The following is a 13,813-nucleotide window of genomic DNA, read 5'->3' as shown; positions in this document are numbered from 1 at the left end:
AAAACACTTTCATAAAACAACAATCCCACCCTAAAGAACAAAAAACAACTGCTGCCAGAGCCCCGGTTGGTGCTAATCGGACTCAGCTGAGCTACACCTATTTTGCACAAGTTGAAAAGCTAGCTTTTAGCAGAGCAAACTGATGATAGGACTGGTGTGGAGTAGGGCTGACGGGAGAAGATCGAGAAGTCTGTTCCATGACACATTTCCAAGATCGACTGATTTCAATTGGCATCCTAAACAAAGGGGCAATAACCTCTCTACCACAGTGGTAATGATTAGGCCGTGTTTGTGGAGCTCTTCCAAAAACACAGAGCACGCAAATGTGATGGCAGCCCTCTTGTCCGAAACACCAGAGGAAGGGCCAGTGACCTCTGGAGCTATAGGAGGGTTTTGCAACAGCTTGAGCTCGCAAGAAAAATGCTCTGAAGTAGGGGGTTGTGATATACCTGGTCTGGGCACGTGGCCTTCTAACATCGTGACCAATGGGTTACACTCAGCATTACTGTTGAGGCTAAATTTTCTCAGTTAATTTTTCTCCTAATGGCCAGCCATAGTCAGAACCTCAGTCATTGCTGCCAGGCCTCATGCTACCTTACTGACACCTGTACCGACACACAAAGGAGGGTGAATCCATGACTACCTGTCACCGTTCCCTACAGCACAGAGGTGCACCCTGGCAACCCCCATGGCAGCAATTTTGCCCCTGATTAGTACGTGTGACCCATCTGAGTCCCTGCATGAACTGGGATCGCTGCAGGCAGATATGGTGCTTCATCTTTCTCGGGTATAATGAGCAACAGGTAAAATAGACTGACCTGCTCTTTAGGTTTCTCCGCATCTCAGCATGTTGAGTGTATATTGTCAGATGAGATTAAAAGACACGTAATGGAATTTACAGCCCTAACGAAGTAAAGCAGTGGTTCCAGACTGCACAAAGGAGAAGCAACTTGAAACATTTGATGTGAAGTGCTCAGAGTGGATTTTGAAATGCAGAAATCTGGGAGAGCATTGACTATCAGTCAGAATTAATTATTTGTCAGCTCTTGGTGGCTGCTCATATTTCTTTCTCCCCGCACAGTACAGGCTCCCTGTTCAAATGCACACAGTACCTTGAGATTGATTGTTAGAAGCAGCAATAAATCACAATCGCAGCATCTCACGGCGAGTTTTGGATGCCAGTTAAAAAGTGCCTCCTTGGAGTATTTGTCCCTTGCAAATGCAGAGAAGCTGGACATTGAACAATTAAGTCAGGTTGGCTCTATTAAATTGGATTTGATTAACTGCATAGTTCTGAAGTGCAGAGGTAGGCACCTTCAGTGATGACGTGCATTGCTAATAAGCAGCCTGGTACAAAACCAGGAGAAATGAAAACTATGGGTAAAGCTGCACCTCCCTCCCCCCAGAAAAAAAAAAAAATCACCTCTCCAAAGATATCGAGTACATAGGGTAGAACTAGTTTTCCTTTTTACCAGGGCAGACTTGCCAGGGTGAAAGCAGAGGGCACTGTTCATACTACTCTCCCTCTAATTCCTTTCATCTTCTTTCATCCAATTGCTTCAAACTTTGAAAAGCTCCGATTCTGCTCTTAACCGGTACAATTTAGGAATGGAAACCTGGGTATCTGAAGCAGGAATCAAGGCTTCAGGAGTTAACCTCTGGAGATGCACTTTGGTCTTGTCTTGTCAAAAGTCTCTAGGAGGCTTTTCATCCTGAGGATAAATCAGACCACAGTCCCTGATGGAGCCATGGTGCCTGACACCAGCAAACGTCCTGGTCCTGAGAGATGCTGGTTGGTTTCTGTACGTGCCGGATTATACTCGTAAACCCAAGCCTTGTGCTTTGTTTTATCTCCTTTCAGGCCTTGTGCCTTTTATATGCACTCAGCAAAACATCTGGAGTTCCCTCCAGGATGTATCTGCTAGATTTAAAAGGGGGCCTCCCTACTTATTTGATGTGGTGCAGCAGAACTGAGTCGGAGAGGAGAGCCTTCAAAGATCCATGTGACGCTGTGCTTCTCTCATGGTCATGTGTCATGGTATCTTCAGCTACCCCGTTTTTGGCATGGATCAGCCAGTTTGAAGGCTAGGAAGGACAATGAAAGGTCAGGTAAGGCTAAGTATATTACTATGCATGTTTCCTACTGTTGGTAGAAGATGACCCAGAATGTTATTTTTTTGGGAACAGCATTTTAAACATGGGATGTGTAACCTGGGTACACCCAAGGGTGTGCCCCATCCTCAATTGGATGGGATAGGTGGGCAGGCAACAGCGCTGCGACTCGGGTACAGATCCCTCTATTTCAGGGGTGGGCAAAATGCGGCCCACCAGGCCATTCTATTCGGCCCGCGGGGTCCCTAAAAAATTTAGAAAATGAGTATTTATCTGCCCCTGGCTGCCTGTCGTGCAGCCCTTGATGGCTTGCCAAAACTCAGTAAGCGGCCCTCCGCCTGAAATAACTGCCAGTCCCTGCTCTATTTTCTATAAAGCCACACTACACAAAGGGCTTCTTAACTATATACAGAATGTATTTAACATATAAAGAATTATATATCCCAAAGTAATAGGTAATATTAGAGAAAATTAACCACTATACACTCTTGTACATACACATCCTTATAACTATATTTGGGAATGGGGTTGTGTGGGGTATGCTTTGAGAGTGGCCCCCTTACCCAGGACCCCGAGATCCTTAAGGTAAACCATGAGGTCCACAGGGCAATCCCATGTAGGCCTCCAGCAGGTAAGTACCAGATTCCCAATATAATACTCAACAAATTAAGCAACAAGAAAAATAGACTCCAAAAGAAAATAACAACCTTAAAATTATTTACCTGCTAAAATATAACACAACTCACACAGTACAACCAGTTGACAAAATATTAGGTGCAGCTCCCCATTTTGTCAGGCACACGCTCACGCTCACCCTCCAAGGGCCACCCTTCTGTCGAGGCAAGGGGTGGGGCTCAGCCTGCCTTTTCTGGGCCGAGGCCCAGTGTCCCTGTGGGAGGAAAGGGACTGGCAATGCTCCAAAAGTGCTTTAGGGAAGATGCCCCTTGATGGGGCCCGAGTGGTCTTTCACCGCTCCCAGGGCCGAGGCTCCGGTGGTAGTTTCTCCAGCAGCGTCTTCAGGTACCTAGGCCTATTGCCCATTGGGGCAGCTCTCCCCAGCTTTCCTTGGCTCTGCTCTTCTTCTCGTCCTTCGCTGGTATGGTTTCCCAGCTGAACATGCTGTTCTTTTATAGCCATCTGGGTCTCTGCCCTGGATCACAAAAGGTCCAATCAGAGCAAGGGGCAGTGAAAACCTCACCGGGACCCCTCCTCCCAGGAGCTCTGCCCCTGGATCATAAAGGCACCAATCAGGAGAAGGGGGGACACCCTCTCCTGATTGGTGGAAGAAATTCTACCAATGGTTTGGCATCCTGCTCAAGCTGGCAAGCTACTGCAGCCGGTGCACCCGCTACAGATGCAAAAGTCCTGGTCAGTGCCATGTAGCCCGTGTAAAAGTGGAGCCATGCAATCGTACCTCAGAATTAATCCCAGGGAGACTTCTTCATTCCCCTGTCTCCCTAAAAAATATGGCACAAAGAAAGTTAATCCACAATGTGTAAATGTAGATTAACAAGGCAATCTTTGTGGTGCCAGGATTGTTCCTGTTACCCAGACTGCAGTTAACCTTGTGGGTAGGCTACTGATAAAAGAGGCAGAAACAGGTCTACGGCCAAACCTTTTATTTGCTTACACCTTAGATTTTTGGGATATATGTTTGGTTTTAAGTTTTATCTGGCTACCCGCAACAGCACAACATCGATTCTCACCTGCACTGGGGAGACTCAAGAGGTGAGAGGAGGGTGGCACGCAGACTGGCTGCAGGTCTTCTTGAATTTTCTGAGTTGTCCAAATTTCCCTCCAGCCTACGCCCAATATTTACAGATGGCTGATTTTAATATTCAAATAAATGATCTGGCTTTATTTAAATGTCTTTGTTTCACTGAAACTTTTGGAACTGGACTAAACCTTATGGACTCGGAAGGTGTCAGTTAGCTGGGATTTATATCCTTGGGGGAAAAAAACGAGGGGTGGTTTCTTATCTCCCCACTGTGGAGCGCTGTTCAACACTGGCCTGTTTCTTCTTTACCTTAGTTTATGGTCTTCTCTGACCAGGCTGTTTTTGTTTTAACAAATTATCTAAGCATCTTAACACAATATATCTATTATAGCAAAATAACATCTAATACATTTGGTTACATCAATCACTGCTGCTAATATTTGAAGATAAAGCTATGATATACAGTAATGTGTTTGGATTATTTAATATATGGTCTTCCTTTATCTCCTTTCAGGCCTTGTGCTTTGTTTAATTTTGTCTGATGGCTTCCTTTTTTTTGCTGACCAAGCTAGTTGTCTCATCTGCAAAGGTTCACACTACCGTTACTCAGAAGCAGACTCTTGGCCTTCTGCTTAGCCACATTTCTGCTAGGCCTGTGCGAGTAGGCAGCTATTCAATCTGGCTTTGGATCCAGCCACTTTGGATGCCAGGGATCTGATCTGGAGCTCCGGACCAGGTTTCTGCTTCGATCCAGCCAAAACGGCTCCGAGGAGGCTTCAAAGCTTCGGAGATCCGGCCATAGGGTATACTCAATGAAATATCTAGAACTTTGTTGTTTTTGTCTGATTTGATGAAACTTGCAAGGGTGGTAGCCTCTGCTGAGAGCATGAAGCCTGCCAAGTTTCAAGAAGATCGGTGCAGGGGTTTGGGGGGAACTGCACCCCAAATTCTTGAAAGCAAAACTCATGTCACGTGTGTGTTACACCACAGGGGGGTGAAGACTGGAGGGGTGGTGGCCCCTGGTGAGGCCACAAGTTTCAAGGAGATAAGTGCAGGGTTTGGGGGGAAACTGCACCTCAAGCTGCGGACAAGCAAAACTCGTGCCATGGGTGACACTGTGTGTTAAGGCGCAGCAGGGTGACAGCTGCAGGGACGATGGCTCCTATGGGGCAGTTGATTGTCTGTATTGATTATTTCCTCTCCTTAGTCTGTGGTTTTGTAGGTGTTAATTGTTGCTAATTAACTGGTTACATTCGCTAGCAATTGTGTATTGAGCTGGTCCCTGAGTGAATCATGGTTGATTGGTAACTGCTGACACACTAGCTTAGCAGCCAGGCCTGCAGTAGCTCCCCCCAAGACAGACACAGTCAGTCCCACAAGCACCCACGGCATGAGTTTTGCCTGTCCGCAGCCAGAGGTGCAGGGCTCCAGAACCCCCCTGCACTGATCTCGACAGCTGGCAGGCTTTGTGGCCGCAGTAGGAGCCACCATCGCTGCAGCTGTCACCCTGCTGTGCCTCAACACACACAGTGTCACCATGTCACGAGTTTTGCTTGTCTGCAGCTTGAGGTGCAGGTCCCCCAAACCCCTGCACCGATCTTCTTTAAATTTGGCAGACTTTGTGGCCTCACCAGGGGCTACCATCCCTGCAGCTTTCACACATGGACATGACACAAGTTTTTCTTTCAAGAATTTGGGGTGCAGTTCCCCCCAACCCCTGCACCTATCTTCTTGAAACTTGGCAAGCTTCATGCTCTCAGCAGAGGCTACCACCTCTGCAGACATAATCTAAATCAGACAAAAAACAACAAAGTTATAGATATTTCATTGATTTCCCATTATACCCTATGGCTGGATCTCCGAAGTGCTTTGGAAGCTCCGAACGACTTTGGAAAGCCTAACGAAGCCAACGCTGAAGCGTCCGAAGCTTCTCTGGATCCGAAGCACAGTCTGAAGCCTCGCACAGCCCTCATTTCTGCAGCTTGGCCCAGGCCCCTTGAAAATAGCCAAGGCTGGCAACAATTCCCACCTGCTTGTTCCTTCTTTCTCTCATATCATTTCTCTCCCTGGAGGACTGACCTCTGTCTCACCCAGGCTTTCATTCCCTTGTCAAGGAAATGGCACATGTTGGTTTGGTTTTCTGAGGAGTGGTGTATTTCACTTTCCATTTCCCGATTTGCTGGGAGCACAGTTCCTCCTCTTTGCTCTACCCACACTTGCTCTTCTCTCAGCTGGTGATAGTTTTGCCCAGTACCATGTTATTAAACCCAAGCATTTAAAAGTGTGAGGTTGTTCCTTGAGAACTATAAAAGGGCCTTAAAAATGTACACGTGAAAAACTGAAGGGGCGGGGGAGGGGGAGTTGTTTGCCCTCAAGTCTCCATCTCTTTTGAAGGGTTTGTCTTTTTTGGTTTCTGCAGATATGAAAGTGAGATGTTTGTTTGAGTTTTCACATGAGCACTGCCCTTTGGTTAGCTGAGACTTTAAGAGAAAACACTAAATACTCTAAGGCTCCCTATACTGTGAGAGTTGGCAGCATGGGATTTAGCAGAATGGATCCTTTATTCTTAACGTTTCTGAGCCCAGAACCTGCATATGCTCCTAATAAGTTTGGCTACTACAAGGTCACCCAGCTGCAGATACTGCATATGCAACAATCTCTGATGATCGAGTTGCATAAATAATCACGGCATGTGCGCTCAGATTCTTGGTGTATGCAGTGGTCCTCAGAGTGCCTTAAGCTACAGAGCACAGCTCGTGCCTGAAGATGTGGATCCAGGCTACTCCCTGGAGTTGGGAAGGACCTTTCCAGATCAGCAAAACTGAGCTGTATGTAAATGGCTTAAAAGAACATCCCTCTGTTAAGACAGAAGGCAAAACATCAAGTTGGAAGTTTCCCCTCCTTATCTTCCTTATCAGACGAAATCTGCTCTAGTTGTATTGAGGTACGGGAAGCCTGCTGCAGTTTAGACTTGTCCAAAACTGTCTGAGTCATAGTGTCATGTGTTACCACCAGCCCATTAGAAAAGAAGAACTTTGTCCTGCGAGATCAGTAAGTTTCGTTTTATAAAACAATAGTTAAGTTTCACTTCCGCTTCTCCGATACGGCACAAGGGCTTGATTAGAAGCCAAGCCTCAAATTGGAGTTAGAAACTAAGCCTCAAGCAACAAGTTCTGGCTTTCTCTTAGTTCTGACTGTACATTTGTTTCTTCCTGGCACTGACGCAGGCTTTATTTTTTACACTGAAGTCCGTAAGTTTCTGGCTAACTGTGAATTTGTCTTTTGATCTGTATCAGGACTTCTGACAAATGGCAAAAGCAGCATCCAGGGAAGGTAAGACTGGCTTTCAAACATCTCCTACATTTGGACCTCTACCTGGTTTTCCCGACTGCTGGCTATTTTCCTTGACCAGTTTGTTACTGCTGCTCTGTAGCATACAAACTCAAGCAGACACACTATGCTGGGTAGTAAATGTCTTGAGAACAGGAAGCTGAGAGACGTGGAGATTAGAAAGCTAAATTATGTCTTCTGTGTTTTTTGTAATTGGAGAAGGGAGTTAAGAAAAGTTCCTGCTTTCACGGGGATGTCATGAGCAAGACTGGAGTGTTTTTCTAGGAAATATTTCAATAATAACAATTTCATTAACTTAATAATGGAAAACCGGCAGCTTTCAGCCCAAATCTTAGAAACGGCCTTCTTTAACAGACAGAAGTCTGAGTTTTTCTGAAAATGTTGGCTGAAAGTAGACAAGTTGAGTAAAAACAGCTGGGTAGACCAGCCACACACATCGCAAGCACTGGCCAGGGAGTGGGAGCACCATGGCACTCCCAGAAATGGCCACTGCCATTCTGGAAGCGACCGCAGCAATTGGCCAGTGGGGGCCGTCAGCACAATTGGCCATTAGAGGGACCCTCCCCCCGGTTGCTGCCTGGTTGTTGGGAGGATGGGGGAGGGGGGCACATACCCCCCCAACTAAGGTGGTACAAGTCACCCATGCTCCCCAGGTGCTACCGGCTGTGCTTGGCCCGAAGCATGTGGGACTGTTATTTTAACTAAATCTGTGCACGCAAAATCATTACACTAATTAAGGAAAAAAATGACATGGCCCAAAATTTGGTTTGATGAGAGCTGGCACCTGAAAATGCCCATCCATTTTGCTACCCTGTATTTTATGTGCTACTGGACAGTGGAGGTGGACTGTGCATCACTTGCTATAGCCGGGATGACGAGGGTGCCAGTCTCTAATACTCAATGCCCCGTCAGAATGGCAACAGCAGGGGATCTAAATACGTTGCAGTGTTCCAACCGCAGGCCTCATCCTGCAAGCTGTGCACCCTTAGCTCCACTGTATTAAATGGGAGAGAAGGGCTCTCTGCACGGGCAGCACCTTTCAGGATAAGACTGGTGCTTTGTCCACTTCAAGACTGTGCAGGAGCCATTTCTGTAACGGTTATAGCACCAATATGAATGATAGTCTGATTTGCTGTAAAGTTGGTTTATCCATAGAAAATGTAATGTTACTTTTCCCTTTCTTTTCATTTTGGCTGGAAAGGCTGGCCCCTTTATACAGACTTCCTGTCTTCTCTTCACTTCTCTCCAGAATTTATCATCATTAGATATTTTAGGCCCAGTCACGGCTACACATCCTCCTGTGGAAAGTTTCATTGACTCCCCAAGGACTGCTTACCATGTAAATCTTTCTAGGAGCAGAGTCTCTGGTATAGCATGCTACTTATTGTCTTCAAAAACCCTCCTGTGGATTCCTTCACTCTCCCTTGGGGACGTCTATGAAGCCAAAATTCCCATTGCTAATACTGTGAGTTGGGTCCCCTTCTAGGGTATGTCCTGGTAAATGCAGAGTAACTTTGCTGCCCTTTTGGAGAAGGAAAGAGGAAGTGAGGACAAATCCAAGCCTTTTTTTTTTCCAGTTTGTCTCTTGTCTCAAGCTTTCCAGCTGGGTGACCCTGGAAAAGGGTGGTATTTGGGTGGTATTTGGCTACAGTTTGTATTGGCACAGTGTCCTTCTCTGTCTTTGCTGGCTGTTGCTTCCAAATGCTTCAGAATTGTGCAAAAAGTTTCTTTTGGAGCTTGCTTGTCAAGGGACAAAGTTTTATGAAGCAAGAACAGTCTGATCCCTTCCCCATCTTTACTAGGCATCTCATATCCTCCTAAAAGCAAACCATATGGGGGCATTTCCCATCATTCTGCAGCTTGAACTGTATTTTTTGAAGTTGCTCATTTATCCTCTGAATTTGGCCTAGATACAATGTGTTGGTGCAGGACTTGAGTGGAATCAAAATTACATTTTAATTGTAAACATTTGTCCAGAAATTAATGTTTCTGAACTAATGTTTCTCTCCAACCAATGTGTTCAGAAGCAAATGACTATTGTTAATTGATTTTACACTATAACGGGAGATGTACATGTAGAAAATCATCCATGGATAATTGCAAATCCCCCTCTTTCAGCAGGTATCCACATAATCACTCAACTGATGCATTTGCTTGTTCTCAGACAGCTTTTGCTGATAGCCACATGGCTCTCTGCATGGGTTGAATTTTAGCTGAGTTATATATTTTTAAGTGCTCCCGTGCTGAATTTGGATTGAAAACCTCACTACAAGCTAGCTTTGATGTATAATAAGTTTGCTTATGGCCCTGAATAAATGTCCTTTTATGGTGAGCTCTATTGATGACTTTCTCTTTCAGTTGGGAAGGCGCATTTGATGTTCTCAGATCCTTGAGATCAGTCAGTAATTCCAAAATCAGTCCTAACTTGTAAAGGAATCTTGGGTACCATCCAAGGACGTTTTTAACAGCTGATCAATGGCTCCTCCCACAGCAAAAGCCAGAGGAAATGTAACTTAAAAGATAGGAAACTCCAGCAAAATTCTTCTTTCTTTCTTCCTGAACTGTTTTTTTTCCGGTGTGGGTGGGGAGGGGAGGACAGCATGTAACTAAGACTCATTTTGAAGAACATAAGCTGGGATTCAATGCCATTCTTCCTTGGAAAGGCTGCCCTACAAAACAAAGTCTTGCCCTGATTCAGATGAGATTTCAATTGCTTTGAGGGGATAAAACAAAGTCCCTTCAGTACCTGGGGCCTAGCATAATCATTGCTGTTAGAGAGGTGCTCAGGCTGCCAGATGTAGCATCCAGATTTTGAATACATATAGTTAATAGCCATAATCATCTTTGGGGATTTTAAGTGCATTATTGTGGCTAACTCAATGCATAATGTATAGCCCTAAGCTGCTTGTGCACTTTTCCAATGGCAAAAGGCAATTTGCTTTAGTCACTGAGTTGTACAAAAGCCCATGAGTTCCTCACATCTTCTTGTAGATTGACCCATAGCTGGTGTATAATGGGTAAAAGAAGCTATATTTTCTCACTTATTGTATGCCCTGGAATAAGACACACCTTGATTTTGAAAGGCAGAATGAAGAAAAAAGATCTTTCCTTGTAGTAAGTAAATGAGTAGCAGCAGTTAGGGAGCTGAGCCTTGGGAATCACATGCAGGCTTTACTTTTGTTTTTGTCCAGTGATTAGCAGAAACTGCTCTAACCATATTCTTTTATATATGATATGCACACCAATTTACAGCAGATTTTTGTGGGGGGAAAAGGGCGTGCATAATGTGTGAGAAAATACAGCATTTCACAATGTGTTGCTGAACATTATTTATGACTTCTTTTACTACCAGCCTGAAAAAACAAAGATAATCACAGCTTCATTCAAATGTGGCTTCTTGTGGGGGCTTTCCTGAGGGGATTGAATCAAATGTTTTTATTTTTAAATTTTTCTAAAAGGCTGTATAGCAACAAGATTTCTTCTTGTAAATGATAGTGAATGTAATGTGCTCACCATAATTAATGCCGCTGCTAATGGAAGATTGGAATTTCTTTTTAATAATATCATTAGGACACATCTCATGCATTTAATTGTTTTTTGTAAAATGACAGCTAAGCTCACTTGCCTCACATTTCCTGTTTCTTGATTAAATTAGTTTGCATGCAAGGGCAAACGTGCTGGTAGCATTTCTCAGCATTGGTATGCCAGGGGAAATAAAGTGGGGTTTGGTTAGATATACCAATGTACTTCTGATTAGAGAAGCTCTTTCTGCTTTTTGTATGGTCATTGGTGAGGGGGCACCTCAAGGTCTGCTGCACTTCTCACTATTTTCTAGTTTTCATAAAAAAAACCCTCTCAAGGCAGACCTGGGGCAAGTGGAATGTCAATTCCTTCATGCCTTAGGGTGCTAATAGATGTGCAGCTCCCTGCTGTAACTCATGGTGCTTTACAACAAGTGACATGAGTTACAGCGATCCACCCTGACCCAACAGATGTCCAGGGGGTTGGGGGATTGAGCTCCAGTTTGGAGTGGCTGCATGTTTGCAGACTGTCTCCCCTAGCCCTGACCTAGGGGGAAGGGGGCTCCAATTCACCTGCCCCACCCTCCAGTGCAGGCTGGGCAAACCAGACCAAGCTTCCTCCCTTCACTTCTCCCCCTCCCATTCTGAAGACAGTACCAGGGCTGGGGATCCCAGCATGGACTGACAGATATTAATGAAGGTGATTCTCTTTGGAGCATCTTCATCTGAACGCTCATGTAATGAGGATTCAAATTGTCATGCAGTTGGGCTCTGCAGCCATGCATGTCTATCAGGGCATGGCTGAAGAGCCCTTAGGGGGCCAGTCACACAAGAAAATGTCACTTCTGTCAGTGCTCTTAGTTATGGGACTAGCTTCAACCAGGGAACCAGCTTTGAATGTATGCAGGGCTTTTCCATGCATCATTTCTTTTAAATAAAGTCCATTTATGGTCTAAATATACCACATCCTACAATCTGTCACTACAGTGGAGGACAGGATATGGACATCATCAGTGATACTAGTCCTGTGAGGTGGACAAACAGGTCCTTCACAGCCAGGAATGTGCGGCTATAATGAGGGTGTCACTTTAAAAAAATAAGTCCTTAAGCTGATAGTGACTACTCCCATGGAGGCATTGTGAGCGATTAAACACACAAGATTTCAAAAGAGCCTTTTTGTAGCAGCACAGTGGCCATGATGGATAGGGGCAGTGCCAAGCCACAACATCCTGTAGTCTCTTCACGGTTCCTGCCCCCATCGTCAAACTGTGCTGTCTGGCTGAGGTACATTTTTGCTTTCTGTGATTATAATTATATACCTGTTATGCCCAGGCTTCCAAATCCTAATACAAGCCAGAGCTTAATGGGGGGGAAAGTTCAGCTACAAAATAAATAAATAACAATCCAAAACCAATGTTTTAATTGCTTTAATTTATAGACAGCTTTTTGTTCTTGCCTTTAGCTTCAGAAGTGAAGCAACGCATCTTGGACTATTTAAGGGCAGCTGAGACTCCAAAAAAGGCCATTGAAGTTGCCAGTGGATGTTCAATTACAAAGCAGGAAGCCAATAAAGCGCTGTACACGCTGCATAAGGAAGGCCAAGTAGAGAAACGGGATGGTGGCAAGTGGGTTGTCTGTGCAGATGGTACGGAGCTGGAAAGCTGTTGCAAAACCCCCCAGTCGGCAGCTGGTAAATGTTTTGGAAACTTTTTAATGCTCTATCTGCAACCTTCTGATATTGAGAGCAATTGAGAGGAGATTCTGTTTGCAAGGCTATAGCTACATTACAGCCTAACTGTATCAGAGACCATTGAGCCCTTGACCTCAATTACTTGGAATTCATTTTTTACTCAGTCCAGTGGGTAGCAAGTCAATTGGCTTTCTCTCTCTCTCTCTCTTTCATACAGAACTGAAATTTGAATAAAGCAGAAGGTACATGTAGTCCAGAGCACATCCTGCACTGATAGTAGTGTCCAGAGGGATTTGTAGGGAAGATAAATAAACCCTGTGTCATGCTTTCTGAGAACACACTGCTTAAAACAGCTTTTTAGGAATATTTGCAGTCTTGTGCATTCCAGAAGCCAACTAAAGCTGGCTCAGGCCTATCTTTGGGTGTCAGGCCCCTTCTCATACTTTCACCCATAGAAAGGGCAGTTCAGCCTGTCCGGCATACCTCCCTACCTCCCTACAAGAACCTCTGCATATGTCATAGCTGTGGTAGAGGCAGCATGCTCTAGATTCTCCTCCACAAGGGGCATCTATACACACACCGGACATCTGCTCTGACGCAAGCTAATTCAATTAATCGCGTCTGCCGGAGTGTGTTAATTAATGTGCTTCAACAACCTGTCATGTCTATTTGGTTTCCCCATGTTTCAAAATGGCAGCAGGGGCGCTCGAAGTAAAGCTCATTGAATGAAGCACGGGATGATGAATACACATGATGCTGCAGGCACTTTAATTAGAGCAGCTCTTGGAGCCGCTCTAATTAAAGCGCCCCCTGTCCCCCACCCCAGAACGCATGTATAGATGCCCAAGGATGAGGCATTGCCTCTTGGCCCATCCTGGAGGCCGTCCTGCCTCACGTCATGGAAGATGTCAGGAGAAGCTGTGGGAGGTTAGGTCTGTAAGTGCAGCTTCTGCAGAAGGAACCAGCCAGATGCACTTTGCATCCTGTGGACCTCCTAAAATCTTCCCTTTTTCCTCTGGGAGGCAGATCACTCCCAACATAAAAATCTGCAAGAACCTCTCTGCTGTTAAACTCGAGCGTTTCCTCCCGTTCACGGGGAACAATGGGGTCCTTTATTAGAAGGTGACAGAACATTGGATGTGGACTCAGGGCACCTACATTATAGTCCCAGCCTGTCCACTTGTCTGATGAGGGACCTTGGATTTCTCTCTGTGCCTCTTTTTCCCCGCCTGTAAAATTGGGGTCAGGGATATAAGTCTGTAAAGCACTATAAAGAACCAGGTACTTCCAGCCAGTGATCTTTGGCTGTAAAATAACTAGAGAGAACGACAAAGCCCATGCACAGGTCAAGAAGTGCCCCTGTGTTTGCCCAGTCAAGTCCAATCCACATGCCCCACCTCGTATTGCGTGCTCCAGAAATGG

The 13,813-nt window shown here is 45.3% G+C and overlaps 1 protein-coding gene across 2 annotated transcripts in view; it reads left to right on the top strand.

The window, feature by feature from the left end:
* The first annotated feature begins 6,924 nt into the window (after positions 1-6,924).
* The window catches only part of ZBP1 (Z-DNA binding protein 1), a 14,888-nt gene continuing 7,999 nt past the window's right edge, over positions 6,925-13,813 (top strand). The window contains exons 1-2 of one of the 2 annotated variants that reach the window (XM_025204698.1): positions 6,925-7,162; positions 12,164-12,391. In XM_025204698.1, the coding sequence (XP_025060483.1) occupies positions 7,138-7,162; positions 12,164-12,391 (253 nt within the window). In that variant the 5' untranslated portion in view covers positions 6,925-7,137. The remainder of the gene's footprint in view (positions 7,163-12,163; positions 12,392-13,813) is intronic. The other variant, XM_025204699.1, reaches the window with a different exon arrangement.

Source organism: Alligator sinensis, unplaced genomic scaffold (assembly GCF_000455745.1).
Source record: "Alligator sinensis unplaced genomic scaffold, ASM45574v1 scaffold970_1, whole genome shotgun sequence".
Lineage (NCBI taxonomy): Eukaryota > Metazoa > Chordata > Crocodylia > Alligatoridae > Alligator > Alligator sinensis.
This window is presented reverse-complemented; position numbering and strand designations above follow the sequence as displayed.